The sequence below is a fragment of the Pleurodeles waltl genome, chromosome 9, assembly GCF_031143425.1.
Source record: "Pleurodeles waltl isolate 20211129_DDA chromosome 9, aPleWal1.hap1.20221129, whole genome shotgun sequence".
In the NCBI taxonomy this organism is placed as follows: Eukaryota; Metazoa; Chordata; class Amphibia; order Caudata; family Salamandridae; genus Pleurodeles; species Pleurodeles waltl.
The window spans coordinates 1,057,481,746-1,057,507,043 of record NC_090448.1 but is presented as its reverse complement, the minus strand read 5'-3'; the positions used below and the strand labels follow the sequence as shown (position 1 = coordinate 1,057,507,043).

Below are 25,298 nucleotides of genomic sequence, written 5' to 3'. Positions count from 1 at the left end.
TCCAAAGAGTGAGTCTGAGCCTGCCTAATGCTGCTGCGTGTACAGCGAGAAGCTTAACTTGTCTGAGCAGGATCTGATCTTGTGAGTGCTTGTGCTGAGGGCACCCGCTCTAACACCAAATGTTTCTGTGCTGCAGGAGCGAATAAGAGTAGAATTAGAGCCTTTGAGACCCTCAGAGATTCACTGCTAATAGTGTCTTGGCACCATAGACACTTTTGACTGAAATCCCGAATAGTCAAAAGGAAACTCTTGAGTATAACCTAATAGTTTGGGTTCCCTGACGTGGCCACCAGTGAATGGGGATTAACACAGAACACATAACACGAAGGAGGGTGGAATTCGCTTCACAACTACTAGAGTTCTCACATCAAGGGGGATTGTGTTATTGCTTATGGATGTTGCATCTCTTTGCGTTTGTAGAGGTAGAAATAAAATAGTACTTCCTTTCTTTAACCCCTTCGCTGCCAGGCCTCTTCCCCCTCAGGTGCCAGGCCTTTTTTTGGCTATTTGGGGCAGTTCGCATTTAAACCCTCATAACTTTGTGCCCACATAAGCTACCCACACCAAATTTGGGTCCTTTTTTTCCAACATCTTAGGGATTCTAGAGGTACCCAGAGTGTGTGGGTTCCCTGAAGGAGACCAAGGGAAAAATTTATTTTTTCTTTTTAAAAAGAGGATAAATGGCTGTAGAAGAAGGCTTGTGTTTTTTCCCCTGAAACTGGCATCAACAAAGGGTTTGCGGTGCAAAAATCACCATCTTCCCAACTTTCAGGAACAGGGAGGCTTGAATCAGAAAACCCAATTTTTCAACACAATTTTATCATTTTACTGGGACATACCCCATTTTTTACGATTTTTTGTGCTTTCAGCCAGTTAGCAACAGAAATGGGTGTGAAACCAAAGCTGGATCCCAGAAAGCTAAACAGGAAATGCCCCAAAACACAATGTGGACAATTCACATTTTCGCACAGAAAACAGAGGTGTTTTTTGCAGAGCCTAGCTGTGGATTTTGGCCTCTAGCTCAGCCGGCACCTAGGGGAATCAAAGATGGGGTGACTTGTGGGGCTCTCACCAGGTTCTGTTACCCAGAATTCTTTGCAAACCTCAAAATTTGGCTAAAAAAACACTTTTTCCTCACATTTCAGTGACAGAAAGTTCTGGAATCTGAGAGGAGCAACACATTTATTTCCACCCAGCATTCCCCCAAGTCTCCCAATAAAAATTATACCTCACTTGTATGGGGGCCCAGGTGCTTGCAACAGAAAAAGGCAAAAACCCTGTACAGATTGAGGGGATAGCACAGCGAGTTGATAAGCACATATTTTTCTTTTATACATCTTTAGGCTGACTCTGCTTTTGGGACCCACACAAGTGAGGTATCATTTTACTTGAGAGATTGAGGGGACTGCTGGGGAGTAGGAATTTTGTGCCGGAGCGGTGATCCTCCAAAGAAAAGTCAGGAAAATATGCTTTTTTTAAAGCAAATTTTGAGGTTTGCAGAGGAGTCTTGGTAAGTAAATGTTGGGGGGGATCCACACAAGCCACACCTCCCCGGACTCCTTGTGGTGTCTAGTTTTAAAAAATGCTGGGTTTGGTAGGTTTCCCTGGATGAAGGCCGGACCCGGGACCAAAAACATAGGTGTCCCCTCCCCCCAAACACAGGTAGTTTTGAAATATATCATTTTGATGTGTCCACATACTTCTGTGATGTTCCAAACATTAAAATTGTGAAAAGAAACGCACTTAGGTTATGTTAAAAAGGCCCCTCACCCGCCACCCAAGTTGGTGGCATGCTTTGTCATCGGAGTCCCACCTGAGACACCTAGCGTGTCACAGGTGTCCTGTGACGCCTGATTACAGCAGAGCAGGTTTTGTTATTTTTACCACACATACTGGTTGGATTTGGCACGAGGGTGATTGATGGTTCAGTAGATAAAATTTTATTAACAAGAAATTTCACAAAAGTGAAATGCACCGTTAATAATTGAAAGGCCAAAAAACTGAAACAATGACTGAGCTGTAAAGACGCGTCAAGGCACCAATCGTTTTACAGTCCATTCACACACCTTTTATACGTGACATGCGCAAGACCATTCACGTCGCCAGCCATTGGCCCAGCACATTACAACACTTGCATCGACTGACAGAGCCACTCAAGGACCCATCACTAACATACGTCCACAAGCCTGATACAGCAATCAAACTAGCTGATGGGAGTGTGTGGACTGACGTTTGGCTGGCACCGCCTGCCAAGCGCCACTCCACACACACCACCAGTCAAGCACCATTCCACACACACCACCAGCCAAGAGCCACTCCACAAGCACCTGCCAGCCAAGTTCCACCCTACGCACACCGTCAGCCAAGCGCCACCCCACGCACAGGAGCTACTCTAGGAACTCTTGCCTGTTCCACCACAATAAGGCTCTCTATCACTGACTCCTGAAATTTAACAAATTTCAGCCTTGAGTCAGGTGAACAATCCTTGAACACAATAAAAGCATTAAAAGTTGCTAAATGAAATAAATGTAGGCCCAACTTTTTATACCACACATAAGACTTACAAAGAGCAGTGTAAGGTTCCAACCTCTGATCTACTCCATTAACACCACCCATGTGCTTATTGTAGTCCAAAATGCACGCAGATTTGCACACTTCGGCAGCCTGACCCCAAACAGTCACGGGGAAGTACTCTCATCATGGATGGTAGATAGCATGTACACATCCCTCCTGTCTGAAAATTTCAGAGCGAGCAGCTCATTATTCCGCAAGGCACTGCACCCTCTCATGTTTTTTAGACAAGCTCCCTTGGATAATCTTTCCGATTAGAATGGATTGGGCCACAAGCAACAGTGTCCACTCTAAACAACTACTTGAACAACTGCACTCCAGTGTAGAAATTATCTACATAAAAATGGTGACCTTTGTTAAACAGTCGTCGACCAAGTTCCCACACAATTTTCTCGCTAACTCCAGAAGTGGGCGGACAACCAGGGGGGTCAGTACTGGAATCCCTACCGGTGTAGACCCGGAGATTATACACGTATCCTGTACTACTTTCTGACAGCATATCCAATTTAATTCCATACCGTGCCCTCTTACTAGGAATGTACTACTTAAAAACCAAACGCCCCTTGAACAGGACCAAAGCCTCGTCCACACTTATCTCTTTGCCTGGAACATACACCTCTGAAAACCGATCTACAAAATGATCAAGGACAGGCCTAATCTTAAAAGACGGTCACAATCAGGGTGATCTTGTGGCAAGGCTAAAGCATTGTCTACAAAATGCAGCATACGAAGAAGAAGCAAATAGCGATTACGAGTCATAGTTGCAGGAAATATAGCCATTTCCATCAAGGGACTAGTAGACCAATAAGAAGCCAGTGACGGCTTCCTTATCAACCCCATCAAAAAAGTCAAACCTAAAAACATTTTCATCTCTTCCAGATATGTGGGAACCCACTGAGTAGCTCTAGACTGAGGCCTAAGTCTGGCAGTGTAAAATATTGCTCTGCATACAAATTAGTCTGCTCAACAATCTCTTCCAAAAATGCATTGTCCATAAACAAGTGAAAGAAATTGACAGGCAAAAAGTTTTCCGTATTGACTCCACACCCTGGGAGACCAGTAAATGTAGGTAACTGTGGCTGCTCCATGTTTGGGGCAATCCAGGTGTCAGGTCTTCTAATGGGAAGCCCTTCAGCCCCAGGCTGTTGCACTCTTGGCACATCAGTGTCCTCCTCTAAAACAGGCCCTTCATCTGCAATGAGAGTGGCTTTCTCATCAGAAGAATCTTCTCGGACAGAAAACTCAGTGCCAGAATCTCTCACTTCCTCCACTGCCTCAGATGCAGAGTCAGTCTCATAATCATGGTCGGAAGACGACTCAAGAAGCATGCCAACAACCTGCTAAGCGGCCCCTCTGCGGCTAACCATGATCCTTTCTAACAACAAGTGGATTGCCAACAACAACCAGCACTGTCTAAAATAAGTAATAAACAAAGTGTAGCTTTATCACAAAGAGTTATGGACTACAAAACTATACCACTCACTTGCCTGAAAAAGAACTCACCAGCAACTACTCTGCACAGATACAGTAATCACCAGTGATATCCAACTAAAAAGAAAAAAGAAAAAAGCAAATTAGACATATGACAACGCAATTATCATTGTGCACAAATCTAAGGACAATTTCACACACTATTCTGCATTTAGTATACCACCTACAAACATATCATTCATGAATGTCAATACTCCTTTGGAGTAAATTGCTTTTACTTACCTAAAACATGCAACTATGCAAACCGCAGGACAACTACTGCCAAAACCACAAGGATCCACAGCAAAGGAAGCAAAAGCTTTGAACTAGAACAAAAAAAGAAGAAATAAACTGTTGTAATCACAAATACAAATACTTCGCCAGTTGACAAACACCCCGCCACCAAGAACTTTGAAATTGTCTCTGTTGCCTAAGTGGCTTCTGCCCTCCTTATGGGCAGATGGGCCTAAAAGAAATTAGGCCGATCTGCCCCCAAGGGGGACAGAAATGGCCATCAGTAATGTGCCCCCCTTTGAGGGATGACCCTTGCCAAAGGGGCCGCTCCCCACACGAAACACACACACACACACAAAATCCCTGGTGCCTAAGTTGATTCTGCCCTTTAGGGGGCAGATGGGCCCAAAAGAAATAGGCCGATCTGCCCCCAAAGGGGGCAGAAATGGCCAACAGCTCTGTACTCCCTTTGGGGGGTGCCCTTGCCAAAGGGGGCACCCCCAGCACACAAAAACTAAGGGGAACAAAAAAAAAAAAATTCCCTCACATCTTGGTGGCTTCTGCCCCCTTTGGAGGCAGAAAGGCCTAAAAAAATAGGCCGATCTGCCTCCAAGGGGAGCAGAAATGGCCATCAGTAATGTGCCCCCCTTTGGGGGGGGCAACCCTTGCCAAAGGGGCCGCCCCCCCCACACAAAACACACACATACAAGATCCCTGGTGCCTAAAAGAAATAGGCCGAAATGGCCAACAGCTCTGTGCCCCCTTCGAGGGGTGACCCTTGTCAAAGGGGGCACCCCAGCACACAAAAAAACAAAGGGGAACAAAAAAAAAATAATCCCTGGCGTATTGGTGGTTTCTGCCCTCCTTGGGGGCAGAAATGGCCAACACTAATATCCCCCCGTTGGGGGGCGACACTTGCCCGACGGGTGCCCCCAAGACACAAAACACACACACACACCACACAATCCCTGGGGCCTAGTGGGTTTTGACCCCCCTGGGGGCGAGATCGGCCAAAAACATGGCCAATTTAGCACCAGGGGGGCTGAAAGATATTAAAAAATATTGCCCCGGGGCAGTGACCCTTGCCTAAGGGGTTGCTGCCCAAAAACATAATTAAAATGAAATCCTTGGTTCCTAGTGGGTTTTGACCCCCTCCCTGGGGGCAGATCGGCTGAAAAAATGGCCGATCTGCCCCAAGGGGGGGGGGGGGGGGGGGCGAAACACAGAATTTTCATTGCCCCCAGGGGAGCGACCCTTGCCCAAGGGGTCGTTCCCCAAAATAAACTACAGATGAAATTTGCCTACTGGGGATTCCTGCTCCACGATCGTAGGCCCCGCCCGCGATCGTGGCCCAGGAATTCATTGAAAACAGGCACAGGAGGCAAACTCTTTCCTTTCCCCCTGTGTCTGTTTTCCCCCCAAAATCCCCAGCTTCTGATGACGTTGGCGTGCTGTGAGCGCGCCGACGTCATCAGCTAGTGCTCCCCCAGTGGGCCGGGTGCAGGACGAGATGGTCTCATCCCAGGCACACGCCAACCGTGTGCCTGGACGAGATCAGCTCGTCCCAGGCATAGGTGGGGTTAAAAAGCAAGTATTTGGTTTTTCATTGATTTATTGTTCACACTGTTTGCACTTTGAGTTATGAGTCATGTTAACTGACCTGAATCTCCATCCCCCAGGGGAAGCCTTGACTGCTCAACCACAGCTAAGGTTGATAGTCAATTGCAGAAGGGGTTATTGGCCCAGGTGCCCAGGGCTCATGGTAGACATGGGCCCCAGGATATTAGGAGTAAAAGGCCTCAGCCACCACGGTTGTGCCCCTGCTTGCCCAGTGGCTCTCTCAATGGGCCTCTCACAGGGGACTATGTTGGCTCCCAAGAAACTGCTGTGGGATCATTGTGCCCTAAACTCCCATGAAGTGTGTTGTGGACAAAATTTTCAGAGTCGTGCCTGCTGTACTCGACCTCTTTCATGAAGGAAGATGAAAAGGAGAGGTGAATACTTCAAAAGAAGCAGAACTCCAACATAAAACTTCAAAGACCTGAACCCTAAGTCACATTTGGTGTCTGGAAAAGGACTATAAGCAGGAGAGTCTGAGTCCTCAAATGTTGACCATCTGCTAAGCAGCCAGGCAGGCAGTGGAGAAGGGGAAGCTCTTCAGGACTTCGGCCTGTGACCTGGACTGGGGGCCAAAGAATGCTAGTCTCATTGCTGGGTGAAAAGGACATCGCTCAGGTAAACTAGATTCACCAACTCATCCCTTGACTGCTCAACCTAAGCTACCATTGATAGTCAGTGGAGAACGGGTACTTGGCCCAGTTGCCCAGGGCTCATAGTAGGCATGGGCCCCAGGACATTAGGAGTAAAAGGCCTCAACCACCATGGTTGTGCCCCTGCTTGCCCCGTGGCCCTCTAAAAGGGGTTCTGACAGGGGGCTTTGCTGGCTCCCGAGAAACTGCTGTGGGACCATTGTGCCCTAAATGGACCTCCCATACAAGGACTTCAGAGTATTATTGCCCTTATACCATAACTGTTTTTTTGGATAAGGACTGAGGGGGCCATTCCGACCCCGGCAGGCGGCGGGCGGAGACCGCCAGAAGACCGCACCGCGGTCATTCTGACTTTCCCGCTGGGCGGGCGGGCGACCGCCAAAAGGCCGCCCGCCCGCCCAGCGGGAAAGCCCCAGCAACGATGAAGCCGGATCCGAATGGAGCCGGCGGAGTTGCTGGTGTGCGACGGGTGCAGTGGCAGACACTGAAAATCATTATGGGGCCCTGTTAGGGGGCCCCTGCACTGCCCATGCCTGTGGCGTTGTAGTGCTTTCCTCTTATTTTAGTTTCTAAGCACTAACATAACACACTAGAAATGCACTTCTGAGGTCAAAGAATGACTTTTATTGTTGTTAATTCTTAATATTTATGAATGACGAATTAGTAGCTTTCAAGTCCGCGTTAATCAAACAAAATATATCAGTTTGCAATATACACAGCAGGTTATATTTATAAGATATTGAATGCAAAGCAAAACAAATACTTCACCGTGTAGGAACTATTTACAGCTACATCTTTCTAAGGTCTGCAAGCTGATGACCCCTGTCAGCCGCGAGAAAGAGTTTCATCTACCCACACGGGATGCTGGCAGCTGGCGCCAAGCTCCAGCACGAGGTCCGGCAGATTCGAATCTCACTCTCTGCAGCCTGTTACATTCGTTACAAAGGTGTGCCCCCTCCTCTCAGACCTGGGAAACTGAGCAAGCCTTTTGGAGACTGGCCAGGTCTCCAAGACTACTCCTGTTCCCAAGCTCAAGGGAAGAAAAAACAACACCCATGTACTCTCTCTTATCATGTCTAGTCTACTGTGAGAAAAACATCTTGGTTCATCTTGTGCAAAAACACAGCTTGGAAAAATACAGCTTGGATTCTCAACTGCAATGTCTAACTCCACGTTAAAGGCAATGGGCAGCTAACCTAAATATCAAATGCAATGTCATGTTAAAGGCAATAGGCAGCTAACCTAAATATCAAATGCAATGTCTAGTGTCATGTCAAAGCCAATAGGCATCTAAGCTGAATACAAAATGCAATGTCTTATATCATGTCAAAGCCCATAGGCAGCTGAGCTGAATACAAAATGCAATGTATAATATCATGTCAAAGCCAATAGGCAGCGGAGCTGAATACAAAATGTAATGTATAATATCATGTCAAAGCCAATAGGCAGCGGAGCTGAATACAAAGTGTAATGTATAATATCATGTCAAAGCCAATAGGCAGTTAAGCTGAATACAAAATGTAATATATGATATCATGTCAAAGCCAATAGGCAGAATATCTAATAGCATGTCAAAGTCAATAGGCAGCTAAACTGAATACATCATGTCAAAGTCAATAGGCATGCAATGTCAAAGCCAATAGGCGGCTAGACTAGATACAGCATGTCAAAGCCAATAGGCAGAATACAGAATGTAATGGCTAATGCAATGTCAAAGCCCATAGGCGGCTAAACTGAATACAGAAAGTAATGGCTAATGCCATGTCAAAGCCAATAGGCGGCTCAACTGAACAAAACATACCATGTGCTACTGGTGAACATTGAGCAACTAATATGCGCAGTGGTGAAACACAAAGTCATTGGTCAAAACAAAACTTATCAAATAGCAGGACATTCCGCCCTTTGACCAATGAATTTTTGTTTCACATATCTCATATTTCAAACAAAAACAAAAAAAACATCAGATCAAAGCAATCCCTGTAAAGCAATAGAAGTGAATTAACACATTGATTTCATAACCTTTCACATCAGATACATCTACATAGAAAAGACTGGGCAATTGTTTTTTTTTTTTTCTCTGAATGAGTCTCTAATTCAACAGTGTTAGCAATTTGATGTGGCATGAGTTCTGCTCATGTAAAGGGGCACGGTCCACCTGAAAGGTTTTCTGGAAGGTAAGCAAAAGTCAGAGTTCCATACGAGAGGGAAAAAAAAAAAATCACAGAACTGAAGGCGCAGTTTGCGCAAAATGGATCCATGGTGCTGGCACTTTACTCAGCCAGGTTCAGGTTGGGGGTTCGGTCCCTTCCCCGACCCCACACGCACACACCGGAAGGGGGACCACACAGCACACTCAGGGACAGTGGCGAAACGTGGTAGGATCTGCAAAAGAAACAAGTATGACTTTTCTTGCAAATAACATTTTTCATTTAAACTGCACCCTTCCTCTTTCTTTCCCTGTTTTATAATCAGCAGGACGTTTTTGGGGCCCTTTATTATATTCTCTGCAGGTTCTGGAGGGTCACTTGGGGCTTCAGCCCACACATCAGCACTGAGGTTTTTATCTGCTGCACCACAGCTTCCCTTTTCTTGCACCGTCAGAAGGGCTGGGGCAGACTCATTCTTTATCAAACCTCCATTCACTGCACTTTTGTCAATTTGGGCCATTCTGTCTCCAATTTGTATCAATGAATCAAATTCTTTTCTAGGTATCAGCATAATTTCGATTTTTCCTTGGTAATCTGCAGCAATCACTCTCCCTAAAACCTGATCAATTTGCCATTTCTGTTCTGGTAACTTTCCTCTCCCCAACTGCTCTGTGACTGCTTGCATGACAGATTGCTTTTGTGCGTGCTGCACAGTTTTTATCAAATCTAGGGGAATGTGCATCTCTCTCATCTCTGCCCACCTGTAAGTGGCTTTTTCTCTCAGCTGTTCACATTTCTGGGGCACCCACTTAGCCATCCCCACTAAGGCAGAATTCTGGGTGAACACTTCTCTCTCTGAATTTTTCTCATTAACATCTGCAAGGTAATTGAACCAGTTAGGTACAAGCCATGTGGCTAAAACATTATCAAAGAACCAAAAATCAGCATAAAAATGACACATCTCACGTAGCTCTTGCTTTAAAATCTGACGCACATTATACAACGCTGTTCCTTCTACTGTGCCAGAAAGCAACATTTCAGTCAATGAATCATTAGTAAAACAAACATGCTTTTTATCTTCAGTGGACACGAATTCAAATGGTGCATTCAACTTCATTGGTAACTCTTTTACCTGTGGTACTCTAGCCCTGTCTTGCAAGTACCAGATCCATTGTATGATTCTAGCTAGGGGCACTATTTTCTTTCCTTGTTCTTGAGTTACATGTACATAAGTATTTCCTTCTTGCACTGCGCAGAAACCTAAAGTCTGCATTATTTCATTTGCCAAATCACAAGCGCGCAGCTGCATATTATTTTTCACAGTGACCATATACAAAAGTGTTAGGATTTCTCTCAAATGAGGGCTATTCTTTTTCCAAAAATCAAACAAGCTAATGAAACTCGGGGTGTCTTGTTCTAAAATCCTTCGTTTTACTTGGGCATTTTGCAACGGTAACTCGTAAATCACATTCTGGTCTCTCTCCTCCGTGTTATCAGTTAAGGAATGCATTTTGTCTGCCAAAAACCCTGGCTCACACGAAAACTCAGTGCAGCTCGGAGCTGTCTCAACCCCCTCATTACTGGAATGGGACAAGAAAGATTCTTCAAAAACAGCCCTTTTATAACTTTCAGTCGGGCTAATTTGCTCACGTAAATTCCTATTTTCATGTTCCAACTTCCTACATTTCTCCTGCATTTCTCTGTAAGCAGATAAAGGTATCCAGACCTTTCTGTCATCATTACTTCCAAAAGACACGTTTTCTACATATATACAACAGGAATTATTTCTCAAAACATTATCAGGCATTTTAGCTACACATGCATTTTCTTCTGTAATTCCCCAAACAGAAAACAATTCACAGTTTTTCTTAGCACCATCAGGCAGTTCATCAACACATGTATTCTCAGACATGGTCTGCCGTGCTACTGTGATTCTCCAAACAGAAAACAATTTCTGTAATTCTCCAAACAACAAAAAAACAATTACACTTTTAAAGTGTGCACTTAGAAATCTACTAACTCGTCAAACCCCTTCTTAATCACCTCTTAATGACCGACCCCACGACTCCAGGTACCAATTGTAGTGCTTTCCTCTTATTTTAGTTTCTAAGCACTAACATAACACACTAGAAATGCACTTCTGAGGTCAAAGAATGACTTTTATTGTTGTTAATTCTTAATATTTATGAATGACGAATTAGTAGCTTTCAAGTCCGCGTTAATCAAACAAAATATATCAGTTTGCAATATACACAGCAGGTTATATTTATAAGATATTGAATGCAAAGCAAAAGAAATACTTCACCGTGTAGGAACTATTTACAGCTACATCTTTCTAAGGTCTGCAAGCTGATGACCCCTGTCAGCCGCGAGAAAGAGTTTCATCTACCCACACGGGATGCTGGCAGCTGGCGCCAAGCTCCAGCACGAGGTCCGGCAGATTCGAATCTCACTCTCTGCAGCCTGTTACATTCGTTACAAAGGTGTGCCCCCTCCTCTCAGACCTGGGAAACTGAGCAAGCCTTTTGGAGACTGGCCAGGTCTCCAAGACTACTCCTGTTCCCAAGCTCAAGGGAAGAAAAAACAACACCCATGTACTCTCTCTTATCATGTCTAGTCTACTGTGAGAAAAACATCTTGGTTCATCTTGTGCAAAAACACAGCTTGGAAAAATACAGCTTGGATTCTCAACTGCAATGTCTAACTCCACGTTAAAGGCAATGGGCAGCTAACCTAAATATCAAATGCAATGTCATGTTAAAGGCAATAGGCAGCTAACCTAAATATCAAATGCAATGTCTAGTGTCATGTCAAAGCCAATAGGCATCTAAGCTGAATACAAAATGCAATGTCTTATATCATGTCAAAGCCCATAGGCAGCTGAGCTGAATACAAAATGCAATGTATAATATCATGTCAAAGCCAATAGGCAGCGGAGCTGAATACAAAGTGTAATGTATAATATCATGTCAAAGCCAATAGGCAGTTAAGCTGAATACAAAATGTAATATATGATATCATGTCAAAGCCAATAGGCAGAATATCTAATAGCATGTCAAAGTCAATAGGCAGCTAAACTGAATACATCATGTCAAAGCCAATAGGCATGCAATGTCAAAGCCAATAGGCGGCTAGACTAGATACAGCATGTCAAAGCCAATAGGCAGAATACAGAATGTAATGGCTAATGCAATGTCAAAGCCCATAGGCGGCTAAACTGAATACAGAAAGTAATGGCTAATGCCATGTCAAAGCCAATAGGCGGCTCAACTGAACAAAACATACCATGTGCTACTGGTGAACATTGAGCAACTAATATGCGCAGTGGTGAAACACAAAGTCATTGGTCAAAACAAAACTTATCAAATAGCAGGACAGGCATGGGCAGTGAAGGGGCCCCAGGGGCCCCACGACACCCGCTCCCGCCATCCTGTTCCTGGCGTTTTTTACCGCCAGGACCAGGATGGCGGGAAGGGGGTCGGAAATCCCCATGGCGGTGCTGCGAGCAGCGCCGCCATGGAGTATTGCGGTTGGGACGCAGGCGCCGGGTGGTTCACGTCGCGCGGAGTGCAGCGCGGAGTGCAAACGCTGCCGCTATTGCCGCCACTGCTACTGCTGCTTTTGGGGGCCCGAGGAGAATTCTTGCCGGGTGGCTCACGCTCGGAGCTCGGAGCTCGGAACTCACCGCGGAGTGCAACGTTGCCGCGGCTTTTGGAGTCGGAGGATTCTGTGTACCCCGGCTGTAGTTTTGCATTCCGGCAGGGAGTGTGGGCGACCCCCTCCCTGCACCTTTCCACCGCTGTGTTGCTGTTGTTGTTTTCTGTGCGGCACGGCACGGCGGGACCAGGCGTGACCTAGGCGCTAGAGGAGCCAGAAGCCGGAAGGAGTCAGAAGGAGTCAGAAGGAGTCCTGCCATCCCCCCTGTGGACCTCCTGTGGCCTCCTGTGGCTCCTGAAAAGACGCTGAGCGGGTGAGCAGACCGGGGAGAGACCGGGACAGACCGGGAGTAACCGGGACAGACCGGGAGAGACCGGGTAAGCAGCCTTCCTGGGGGGGGAGGGTCCCTGTTCATACACTGTTATACGGGATCCTTCCTGGCCATTGAACCCCTCTCCTGTTCCTACCCTCGGCCCCGGCCCCGGCTCCAGCTCCGGTATCGGTATCGGTGCTCAACCGCGTCACGTCGCCTCACCCAGCCCCTCCCAGCCTCACCCAGCCACAGCTCTAGCCACAGCTAGCCCTAGTTTTGGCCTTTGGCGTTGGACTTGGACCTGTCGTCGTTGTTGGTGGTCTCTCCTAAAGACTGAGCAAGGAAGGAACCCAGTAAGGAACCAAGGAGCCAAGGGGAGGGGAGCGGTGAACGGTGAACGGAGGATGGTTGGGACAAGAGGAAAAACAAAGAAGGCTAGGGAGGCCAATAAGGCACTCATTCACCTAGCGGAATTCCAAAGATCAGAGCAGGAGCTCAAAAGTTTACAAGGTCTAGGGTTAGACCAGGACCAGGATCAGGACCAGGACCCCAGAACCATCCAGCAATCCCAGGGGGGATTCGCAAACCTAGGTGAGGACACAGCAGAGGGTGTCCAATTCGGGTCTCCCGCCGACAAAAGCGATTCCGAGCCAGGAGAAGTGTCAGGTGGGACATTAGAAGTGGTGACAGTGCCTTGTTTGCCAGCCCATACTGACTCCGATGACATAGGGGGTGCCCTACTGAATGCAGGAGAAACTGTAGGCGAAACTGTGGGGGGCCTTGTAAGTCCTCTGTGCAGGAGACATAAGTATACACCGACGCACCCGGGCTCGGGTGGAACCACGGGAGTAAGGAAAACTAGATCAAAAATAAACACTATTACTAACTATTACAAGCAAGTGAACTTAAACTCTGAACAGCCGCAAATGCAAAGTCCTAAAGCCAGTGGCCTCCGATTACAGCCACCGGGGGAAGCGGGTGGCTACAACGTGGGGGGGGGCGAACTGGAGCTACCAGTGACCGGGCTCCAGGACACTCGCCTACTTCAGCAGCAACAGCAACCGGTTGGTTTATCGCAATTATTCTGCCCAATGAGTAATCCCCTTGGGGATGGTGAAGTGGAGTTAAAAAACTCCCCAAAGTGGAGCAACTTTTCGAGAGAGCAAAGAAAAAGCAACGAATTACTTTATCCTGACCCCCAAAGGGGACTATTAAACTCCGTGAATTTCTCACTAACATTCTCTCCACAATGTGCCCAAGCAGAATTCATAGCACTCCAAAATATAATGGGTCCGGAAACAGATTACTCACCATCTAAACAGACCCATAAAACCTCAGCGCCACAGCTTCACTGCGGAAGTCAAATTGTTAAAACTAATTTAATGCTGGGCAGACTCAACAGTAGTTCCTTCAGTCTGGAGCTGTCCTCGCTCGACAACTCCGTTATTGGCAACATAGACCCTCAACTAAACAGCATAACATCAGAAGATCTAAACTTCCTGGAAGGTAGTATAATAAAAGGCCACAGAGGAAAGGATGGTAAGAATCCAGAAGGTCAGATAACCAACGAGCAAAGTGGAAATAGAGATGACCTCTCATTAGACCAACCAATTCTTAGCATCATGAAAGTTATATGTACAACACTGGGCTCAATTGCAACAACGATTATGGCCCAGTCTCAAAAATTTGATGATCAACTCGAGCTGAACAAACAACTTACATCCTCAATACAGTCTATAGATTACAGGATGGCCCTAGTAGAGGGCGTAATTAGGGAAAACCTGTTGCATCAAGCAGTGGCCGATAAAATGGACAAGTTGGACGGACAAGTTTGTGGACCACTGCTGGAAAAATTATTGGAAGTCCCAAAAGTAATCAAAGACATAATCAAAGACTGCAAATATAGCCTTAAAAGCACACAGGGGTGCAATTACGAGCTAGGAAAAACAGAATCTAGTTTAATTGAAAGGCCAACAGACAGAGAAAATAGAGAAAGGCACTCTGGCCCAGGACGAGAGAACTATCCAGATGCAAAAAATCAGACACCTAAGATGGAGAGAACCAACGGAAGTCCTGAATTTGGAATCAAAGTCCCAAACTCAGTAGAAAAAAGGCCACCGGGTAAAAGGCCTCAACTAACAGGCAGATGGAAAAACACATGGAAGAAAGCTAGAGGAAAAAAAAAGCACCAGCAGGAAAGGCTTTAAATATGTTACAACAGAGAGGCCTAATAGAAGAAATCAGGAACACAGGTGATGAGATCGCCCAACAACAGCATAGAGATAAAAGCATTAAGTCGGAGAGTTTTGAGAAACCTACTGATAAAGTTTGTAACTTTATAAACAAAAATCCTGGATTATTGTGCGACAAAAGTTGCACTCACCATTCCCATATAAACCGTATACCCATTGGCCCCAGGGGATACCAAGCATCTGGGCATGACTTAGACAAAGAAAGGTGGTCTGGAAAAGTTCCTGGAACAAATCATGGGATAAATGAGGCAAACGAGGTAAATGATCCTCCAGCCAACGAACAACCCAAATGGAGCCCAGGAACATCCAAATCTAGCATCGGTATCGATAAGCACTTCCCAGCTACAAAAACTGAACATTTAGTTCAGGTACATCACTTAAATACAGTAGAAGACCACTACGGAAAATGCCAGCAGCCTCCGAACTCCATTAGTGAGGGGGCAGAACAAGATAACAGCAAAGGCGAAAGTAGAAGGGCAGAGACCCCAGAGTATATACGAAGCGAACAAAGTATAAGAACAACCATGTGCATGGACAACACAACAGCCCCAGTTCCCGCACCCCGGACAAAGGCAAAATATTGCTCTCAGGTCAGCCCTGGAAATTATAATCTCAGCAACCAGCCTGGGTGGATCACTGATTCGCCTGCACCATCGCGCCCAGCACTGGACCTGGAAACCAATGAAATCAAAGGAAAAAGGGACAATTGGCCTCCAAAAAGGCAACCCTATGAAGAACAAAGGAACAAAGAATTGCAACTGGGGAGGGAAAAAGGCCAGGTAAATCGAACATTTACTAGTCGGGCAGCTACCACTCAAGACAGACAAAATGAGAACACCCAACTCCAAGGAAGACTGTCGCAGGAAGGTGGCGGGCACACTGAGATCCGGTCTGAAACAACTAAAAAGCCTGAAGCCACGATCATGTTCATGCCTGAGTACTCCTCAAGAGGAAGTCACGACATCCTGAACAGGTCTAAAATCTTATTTCTTGTCAACTCCCTGCCAGCCTTACAGAACGTAACAACTAAAGATCTCCTTTCAGTAAGATTCATACCAAAAAAAGAATTAGAGAACGGGGAATTAACAGAAACAGTCTGGGCCTCACCTTGGATAGCAGAACAGATCTTAAAATGTTCAAACACGATGAAGACCTGGGGAATATCCATTGCTACTCCGCAAAAAGAACCATATCCAACAATACTTCTTGAAAAAGCTTCAAACCGAAACATGATGGGTAGGCAAGAGGCAAAAGGCAACTTTGGTTCGATACTTCAGGGAGCAATCAGCTCCAAACAACAACTCCCTGAACGAATAAACTTGAGTAATATGAGGTTCTGCCTGTTGGCTAATTCCCCTAGAAACAGTAGGGGCAATCCCCCACAGTTACAGAATTGCAAAGAGCAATCATTTAGAAGCTCGTAGCAAAAAATGGATAGCTTGAACATAAAAAATAAAATCAGTCCCATATTAAAAATTCTAAGCTGGAACATAGCAGGTTTAAAAAACAAAATGGAAGATAAAGACTGGGTCGAATTTATTAAAAAACAAGACATCAGCTGCTTCCACGAAACTTGGTCTATTCACGCTATTGACCTAGATGGGTTCTCCACCTTCCACTTACCTGCTATTAAGCAAAAAAAAGGAAGACCTTCGGGAGGTCTGAGTATTTGGATCAGAACTTCATTACTGAGGAACTCCGTAGTAACTCACACTGTACAAAGCAAGTGAATGCAGACGCTCGCAGTCAAATACGAGGAATGGTCACTCGAAATAGTAAATGTGTATTTCCCACCTATCAGCCGGGCTCAAGTTATGCCAGGGGTGCGGCTCCTTAAAGAAAATATCCTAAATAAAAGAACTAAGGATCGGAGGAACCCAGCACCAGGTCACACAAACAATTGCTCTCCCCAACCTTGTAAAACCTTTTTTTTGATATGTGGTGACTTTAACACTAAACCTCATTCTATCCTCTGGGATGAACAAGTAGCAGAGGAAGATTATGCTTGGAATATTCCAACGCCTCTTATCCAACGTTGTAATGACTCCAAGAAAGGAGAATTAATCTTTGAAGCATTAATAGAAGGAGGAATCCGCACATTAAATGGGAGAACAAAGTCAGATAAAACCTTTAAATCTACCTTTTGAACTGAAAAAAGGCAAAGCATAATTGACTACATGGCAATAAACATCGAAGACTGGCATTATGTCATCGATATGGAAATAAGGGACAGAATCGAGAGTGATCACGACCCACTGCTAATGGAGATAGTCCATCCGGACACGAGCCCAGGGAAGGCGGAGTCTCCATTCAACGGAAATAGCCTAACAATAACCATGAGACCAAACAGGAAAAACATATTAAGGTCAAATGAGGATGAACCTTATATGAGTGTACCCAGTCAAACCTGGTTGTCATCACTTAGCACGTTCCTAAACCCATCAGTTAATGACGCTATACCCCTCCTGCATAACTTTAATAATTTGCTATTGCAAACAAAAAAGGAAAAGATCAAGCATCCTCAAATCAACCCTAAAATGATGGAGGGCTGGTTCGATGAAGAGTGTTTAAAGCTAAAAAAGACCTTATCACAAGCATTGAAGAACCGGCATTTGAATGATTCCAATGAGCAACATTTTTATGGATGTAGGCAACAGTACAAAAAATTATTAAGATACAAAAGGAAGATATTTCCACATAAACTTTGGAAAACTTTACTGCAAGCAATAACGGCAGGGAACTCCAAAAAGTTTTGGGAGATAGTCAGGTGGGGATGCGAAGGTCCCCCGAAAAACCTAGAACTGAATATCAACCCTCAACTTTGGGTAAAGCATTTTACTGCCTTGTATCAGGAAGTGGCCAAGACAGCACCAGGGATGACCAATAACCCAAACATCCTCACTCAAGGGCTGGCAGGCAGAAATCAAAGATTAAGTAAAGTATTTCCTCTTCAAAAGACTCACGCAGCATCTTCAAATCGGCTTGTTAGATTGGTAAACGAAACCCAGAATGTACTAGTCTCCAACGAATTTTCCAGCACAAATTCTACGCAAGTAGCCCATGTCATTCCACGTGCAATGAAGTTAATATCGGAATTCAGTGAAAAAGAGATTAAACAAGTCATCCTCCTCCAAAAGCCGCATAAGGCTGCAGGCCCAGATGGTATCCCTTCAGATGCTTACCGTAACCAGCTAACGTTATGGTTACCTGCTCTAGCCCGTCTATTCAACAGTGTTTGGCATTACGAGGTAATCCCTCCTTCTTGGAAGGAATCAATAATCGTTCCAATTCACAAAAAAGGGCCTCGGGACATGGTGAGCAATTACAGACCTATCTCACTGCTTGATAGTGTTGGAAAGATTTTTGCCAAATTGATTCAGTCGCATCTAGACCAATGGCTAGAGGACGGAGATTTAATATCAACACACCAAGCTGGTTTTAGGAGAGGCCAAAGTACAACAGACCAACTTTTTAAGCTAAACATGATCTGCGCTAAATACGCCACCCTTAAAAACTGTCCATTATACCTGGTCTTTGTGGATCTCCAAACAGCCTTCGACAGCGTAAATCGCCAAACATTATGGCAGTTATTGTCGGACATGGGCATACAGGGAAAAATCTTACGGCTGCTAATTCTATTGCATACAGGAAACACTGCCAGGGTCAGATATACTACGAGAAATGATTATACGGCTGAAATTCCAATTGAGCGAGGTGTAAAACAAGGCTGCGTTTTGGCCCCAACCTTATTTAATTGTTATATAAATAAAGTAAGTCAAGTTTTGAAGGAATTAAATCTGGATGTGCCAAAACTAGCCAATGAAAGTATACCTATCTTGCTCTTTGCTGATGACGCCGTATTACTGGCAAGAACAGAGATAGCAATGCATGGACTACTTAGGGGCTTCGAATCTTTTTGTACCTCAAGGAGCATGGTAATCAATGAGGGGAAAACAAAGTTTATGATTCTCAACCAAAAACAGACGTTGCAATCGACTTTTAGGGCAAATAATAAGCCTTTGGCCCGAGTGGCCACCTATGATTACCTGGGCTGCAGACTAGATGAAAAACAGACATGGAAACCACAAATCTACAAAAGTAGAATTTCCTTGGCCCAACAAGCTGGAGCAGTACTCAGATTTGCAAAAGCTACAGGCAATCACTCCGTGAGCTCTGCACTGCTTGCATACAAAACAAAAGCAAGAGCCGCAGCACTTTACAGCGCAGAGATCTGGGGATTCAGAAAGATTCCATCAATACAAGTAACCGAGAACAAATTTTTACGCCGATTACTTTGTCTAGGTAATGCCACACCAATGAATGCAATAAGAATTGATCTACAGATGAGAAAGGTTGAGGACTACATTGCTCTGGCTCCAGTAAGATACTGGATCCGTATTTGGACAAAAGAGGCTCTCAAACCATTTAGAGACGTACTTAAGGACATCATGAAGCTGAAAAACCATCGGAAACTGCCCTGGTTCAAACATATCTCAACTATCCTTTCTGCTATCGGCCAGGATGACTTTTGGCTCCATCCAGAAAAAATCGGAAGGCCTAGTCTAGCTGTTATAAAAAAGGCATATTGGGAGCGAAAGACTGAGATTATGTGCGAGTCATTTAGCCCTTTATTCAAGCGGTATATTTTGTTTAACCAAGAGCTTAAACCAGCAATATTCATAGACAGTATTTATCCGGAGGAAAAAAGGGCTCTCTACTTTAAATTCCGTATGGGCACACTACCAGTGACAGCGGTGGTCAACAGATGGCAATCCACTCCTCCGGGTAGATTAGAACGCTGTCCATGCCTTCATGGTGGTCCGGAAACACTTTCCCACTTTCTCTTATTATGCCACTTTACGCTCAAACTCCGTAAACTGTACCTTCGTCCACTTTTCAGATCTTACGGAGTTAGGAAGTGCAAGGAGGCGGAAGCGCTATGTATGCGTTCAGATGAGAAATACATTGTGACAAAGGTCTCAACTTATATCTTGGAAGCATGGAAAATACGTCTATCAATGCACCCACAGTTGGCATAGGCACAACAGCCTATGTTATCCCGTAGCTATCTAGCTTGGGAAATCGGTGCAGGGTAGTGTAAAACTGGGTCAGGCCTCGGGCTTTTATTAAATGGTTGGAAGGCCCTGCAAGGTCCCAAATGATTCGTCCCAGAATAAGACATTTTAAATATTAGATTTATAATGTTTTTCTAGAATAAGTTAAGTTTTTATGTAAATTATGGTCATATCAGGTTTTACGATAATGCATGGTAAATTGGACACATTTTGGTACATGTTAAATCAAAAATTCAAGCATAGTTTCCTTTTTACTGAGATGTTTTATTCAATGTGATTTTTATTGAGTTTGATGGATTGATATCTATTGTGTGATTATTGTTAAGGCCGGATAGGCTAATAACAATTAAATAAATGGTAAATGGTAAATGGAGTATTCTTTGGGGCAGGGGTAAACCGGCGGGAAACCGCTGGTTGCCCTTTTCTGACCGCAGCTTTACCGCCGCGGTCAGAATTGCCCATGAAGCACCGCCAGCCTGTTGGCGGTGCTTCCGCGGCACTCTGCCCTGGCGGTTTTCAACCGCCAGGGTCAGAATGACCGCCTGAGTCTTTGAGTTCTGTAATGGATGGTAAAACATTTCTGTTTCTGTTGTGTCCCAGCCAATCAGAGCAAGTGCTCTTGCTGTCTTGAAGGAACCTCTCGCTAAAGCAGAGCAATATCTGACCAATGGGAAAAAAAGGCCTTCACTGCCAATCAGATTTCTCCATAATTTGATGATGCTTGCCCGCTGGAATCTTGCGAGACTCTTATGTACCCAACAGCCTGGATATTTATATATTTTGGAACTTAATTTTTCAAAAACCTTTGAATGGACTTACACCAGATTTGCAAAGTTTGTGAAGATATGGCAAACAATGATAAACCAAAACATGATCCTAAGTACCCAATGCGCACACTGTGTGTAGAACCCAATCCCTATTAAATGGGCAATGCCCTACTACACACAGTAGGCACTTAATGCATATAAACTGCGTTGATCCCATTCCCTCCAAAGACACAAGCCAATCAGGAGGGCAAACTTCTACTATGCACAGTCTGTGTTCAGTGCACAGACTGTGAATAGAGCTCACTCCCTCTAAACATTCACGCCATTTTAGGTGGCCAAAATACTACTGTACACAGTCAGTGCACAAACTGTTTGGAGAGCCCACTCTCTCCAGCCAACTAAGCCCTATTAGGTGAGGGTGTCCCTACTATGCACAGTCAGCACTCAGGCCCAAATTAAGAGTCTGGCGGTCCTAGGACTGCCAGACTTGCAGTGGTGGTCTGACCTCTGCCAAAGTGGCAGTCAGACCACTACATTATGACCGTGGTGATTGGGCCAAGGTCTGACCGCCAGCACTGCCACTTTTCTGCCGCCCGACGGCCTGGCAGTGCTGATGGTCCCAATCCGCCAGGGCAGCGCTGCGCTGGGGATTATGACCTCTCTCTCTGCCGGCATTTACGCGGTGGTTTCACCACCACTTAAAGGCATGGGCAGTACGGGGGCCCCCCTGGCCAGACCCGTTGTGCAAACCATTGTCTGCTTTGCAGACAGTGATTTGTATGATGGGTTCGGGTGCATCTGATGCACAACAGCATTGTCACCGGCCGTATTACGAGTCGGCGTCAATGTTGTGTGTTTCCCGCTGGGCCAGTGAGCGGAAACTGTTTCCGCCCACTGACCGAGCATGAAACTCATAATAGGGGCTGTGGGAGGGGGGCTGCCACATAGGCGGTAACCTGACTGCGGGAGTTTGGCGGGCGTCCTGTTCTGCCCACCAAACTCATAAAATAGGGCTTCAGTGTGCAAGCTGTGCGTTGAACACTTCCTTCAGAAACCCAATTCCCATTAGGTTGGGAATCTCCTATTTCACACAGTCAGCGCTCACTGCAGAGACTGTGCATAGAGCCCATCCACTCCAGAGACCCAAGTTCCATTACGTGGACAAATACCTAGGATGCATAGTGTGCACTCAGTGTGCAAGCTGTGTTTAGAGCCCACTCCGTCCAGACACACAAGCCACATTAGGTGGGCAAGCCCCTACTACACAGTCTGCGCTCATCGTGCAGACTGTGCGTATAGCCCACTCCATTCCGACACTCAAGCCCTATTAGGTGGGAAAGCCCCTGCTATGCACAATTCATGCTGTATGCAGACTGTGCATATAGCCCACTCACTTCAGAGACATAAGTCCCATAAGTTGGACAAGCTCCTATTGCACACCGCCAGTCCTCAGTGTGCAGACCTATAAGCGAGCAAGTCACTATTACACACAGTCAATGCTCAGTGTGCAGAGTGCGTGCAGCCCACTCCCCTCAAAAAACCATGCCCCATTAGGTGGACAAACCCCTACTATGCACAGCCTGTGCTCAGTGCACAGACTGCGTGGGGATCTCATTCTCCAGAGATCCAAGCTCCAATAGATGGTTTGTCCCTACTACAAACAGCCTGCACTCACTGAGTTGTTCATCTTGGAGAGCTTCAGACACCCAAACCCAGTTAGTTGGGTGAGCCACTGCTATGAAGAGGCTGCACTCTCTGTGTAGCCCTTCATAGCGAGCGAACTCCCTCCACAAACTCAAGCCTCTTTATGTAGCCAAGAGCTTACTAGGTGCAGTTAGGTATGTTAGTCGTATTTTTCTTTACGTTAAAAAAAAACTAGGAATTCACTGAAAAAACAAAGGTGCTAATATTTTGTACTTTACAATACAAAAATCCTAGATATTAATTGAATAGGCCACAGGTTAATGGAACAATATAGGTAGGTCTGAAAATAATATATCACTTTACATTAAAAAAACAAACTGTTGAAACTCACTGAAATAACCAAAGGTTAAACTACTTATGACTTCACATATTACACTTATTACATATTTCTGGTTTGTAGAATAAATTGAACACCATTTTGGTGGATATTGCCATCAGTGATGACATCAGTTATGTCATTGATGATGTAATCTGAGATGTCATCAGTTAAGTCATCTGTGATGTCATTGAACATGGCATGAGTGATGTAATATGCAAAGTCCTAAGCATTGCATGGCGGGGCACAAGTCATAGTTAGCTCAGTAAAATACTACTGGTGAATTTCAGTATTTTGTAGTTTAAAATAGTATTTTAAGTGACATATTCACATATATACACTACTCGTTGGTGGTTACCAATGAGTAGTTATAGTTATGCTAGGATTTCCATAGGAAGAGTGTTGTTTGTATCACTGTAACTTTCCAAACAAAAAGCTCATCTTTCTCTGCTGGAAGGTTGTGCACTAATCTGTCCACCTAGGCTAAGTAAAAAGGGGCGGAGGGCAAAAATGTGACTTCCCATGTTAATTCCGATAGTAAACTTTGCTCCCCGATACAGAAAAAATGGCTGAATGGAATTACACCACATTTGGCAAAAATATAAACTTTACTCAGAAAGTATGCTTTTTGTGATTTGGTGTAAATTCACAAATTGAGAAATTTGTATTTAAAAGGGGTTTGGTCGGGCATGAGTGTTAGTTAGGTACATCTGGGCTGTTGGTACCCAGATATGATCTGGTTGGCCAATTTAAAGGGGAATAGTCTATCGTAGGTGACAGGTTGAGCAAGCCATGATGCCCTGGGGCTTAGGTTGCCAACATGTTGTGGTATCCCTGACAGGACTCAGAGACATTGTCCTCCTAGAATTTCTACGTAGTAAATGCCAGGTTTTGTGGATCACAAAAAAGGAGCACATATTAAGGGTGATACCAGGTTGTAGTCACAATATAAATTATTCTTTGGTGATTTTATACTTATTTTAGAAGTTCTAATGAATTCCGGGAGGTTTTATCCTGGAAAACGCAGACATTTGATGAATCATGTTTGAGTAAAAACTGTTTCTCTCATCTGTTTCTCCTAGAGGTTACGGAATGTGCTCCAGAAACTATAATGAATGCATATTTTTCGAAGATTCACACTACCTTCTTCAATCATGTGAGAACAAAACCTGATATTCTTACTAAAATATGTTCTTCCAACAATAAGAGTAGCCTACCGGTTGATTCCCCAGTGTTGTACTGTAGCCTCACCATAGGGTTCTAATATACAGCTAGAATACCAATATTTATGACAAAAGTGTGGCATAACTGAAAGCCACCTTGATATAATCAAAGCTGTAAAGCTGATAGCATTGCCTTTAGAAATTAATGAAATGAGGGGATTCATTTTTTCATATAAATTATGGTTAGTGCTTTTGAAAGCTAAAATGAGGACACATTTTCTATCAGTTCTCAAATATCTTCCTCACCCATGTCAGTAAAACATTCTGGCATGCGGAGTGAAACGTATTTAAAACACCAGCAGCAGTCTGCCAGTTAACTACCCAGGAAGCAACTGCAGCTTCAACACAGAGTTTTAATGAAGAACTAGAGTGCTAACAATGTATATTAAAGGCAAATATAAGGCATTCCTAGACACTATTTTGTTGGACTAGGGATTTATGAATTTAAAACTATTACTGAGGAACAGGCTGTACTAAATGAGCATTGAGTTGTTAATCCAGGAATGGGTTTGCAACTAAAAACGAGATTGGCTTTTGGAAGTGGCATATTTATGCCATCCCTGGCATATAGCAATTTGGAACAGGATGTATTCTTGTTTTACAATCAGAATCTGGTTGTAAATCTCACCACTATTCAATTTTAGTGGTAACCTCTTTGCAAATGGGAAGGTGTCTCCAAGGAACTACTCCCCCTTTGTCAATGTTTGCAAAAACATCCCATGGGCCACTGCCTGCTCTTCAAAAATATTACTTAAACTTTTCATTTTTTTAAAGCATCTGTTTTCCTTTGTGGAAAATGGGCTGCATTAAAAAAGGTTGCTTTATTTAAAACCACTAACAGACATTGTGGTCTGCTGACTTAAGAAGGTCGCCATCCCTCTGAGGGCTGTGAATCATAGTGGGGCACACTTTGCGACCTACCTCATTAATATCCATGAAGTAGGTTGAATTGCGTCGCACTATAATTATATATTTTGTGAACCGACCTATTATTACATAGATCAGTTTGCAAAATACAACACTGGTTGCAAAGGGCAATCAGTATTTTGCAACCATTGCTTCGAACATCTGCCCCAATGTCATTTTCAGAGAAGGAAAATAGGAAGGTGTATCTCCCCTCACCCAATGAGGTATGCTCGCATTGGAATACGAGTATTAGATGTCGATCAAGCCTTTCAGAGAATCTCTGACATCTGTTAATGAAGAGCCCCAACCTATGTCTCGGATTCAGTACTCACACAAATACTTTTACTTTATATTTAATGCTGCCACCATCTAATTTTTACTGCTTTTACCGAT

At 44.6% G+C, this 25,298-nt stretch overlaps 1 protein-coding gene across 3 annotated transcripts in view; it reads left to right on the top strand.

The window, feature by feature from the left end:
• LOC138258777 (galectin-3-like) overlaps positions 1-25,298 on the top strand; it is an 82,332-nt gene that overhangs the window by 35,255 nt on the left and 21,779 nt on the right. The window contains exon 6 of one of the 3 annotated variants that reach the window (XM_069206024.1): positions 23,859-23,932. The exons of the other annotated variants lie outside the window; for them this stretch is intronic. Within the exon in view, the coding sequence (XP_069062125.1) occupies positions 23,859-23,888 (30 nt within the window). The 3' untranslated portion in view covers positions 23,889-23,932. The remainder of the gene's footprint in view (positions 1-23,858; positions 23,933-25,298) is intronic. 3 annotated transcript variants of the gene reach the window in all.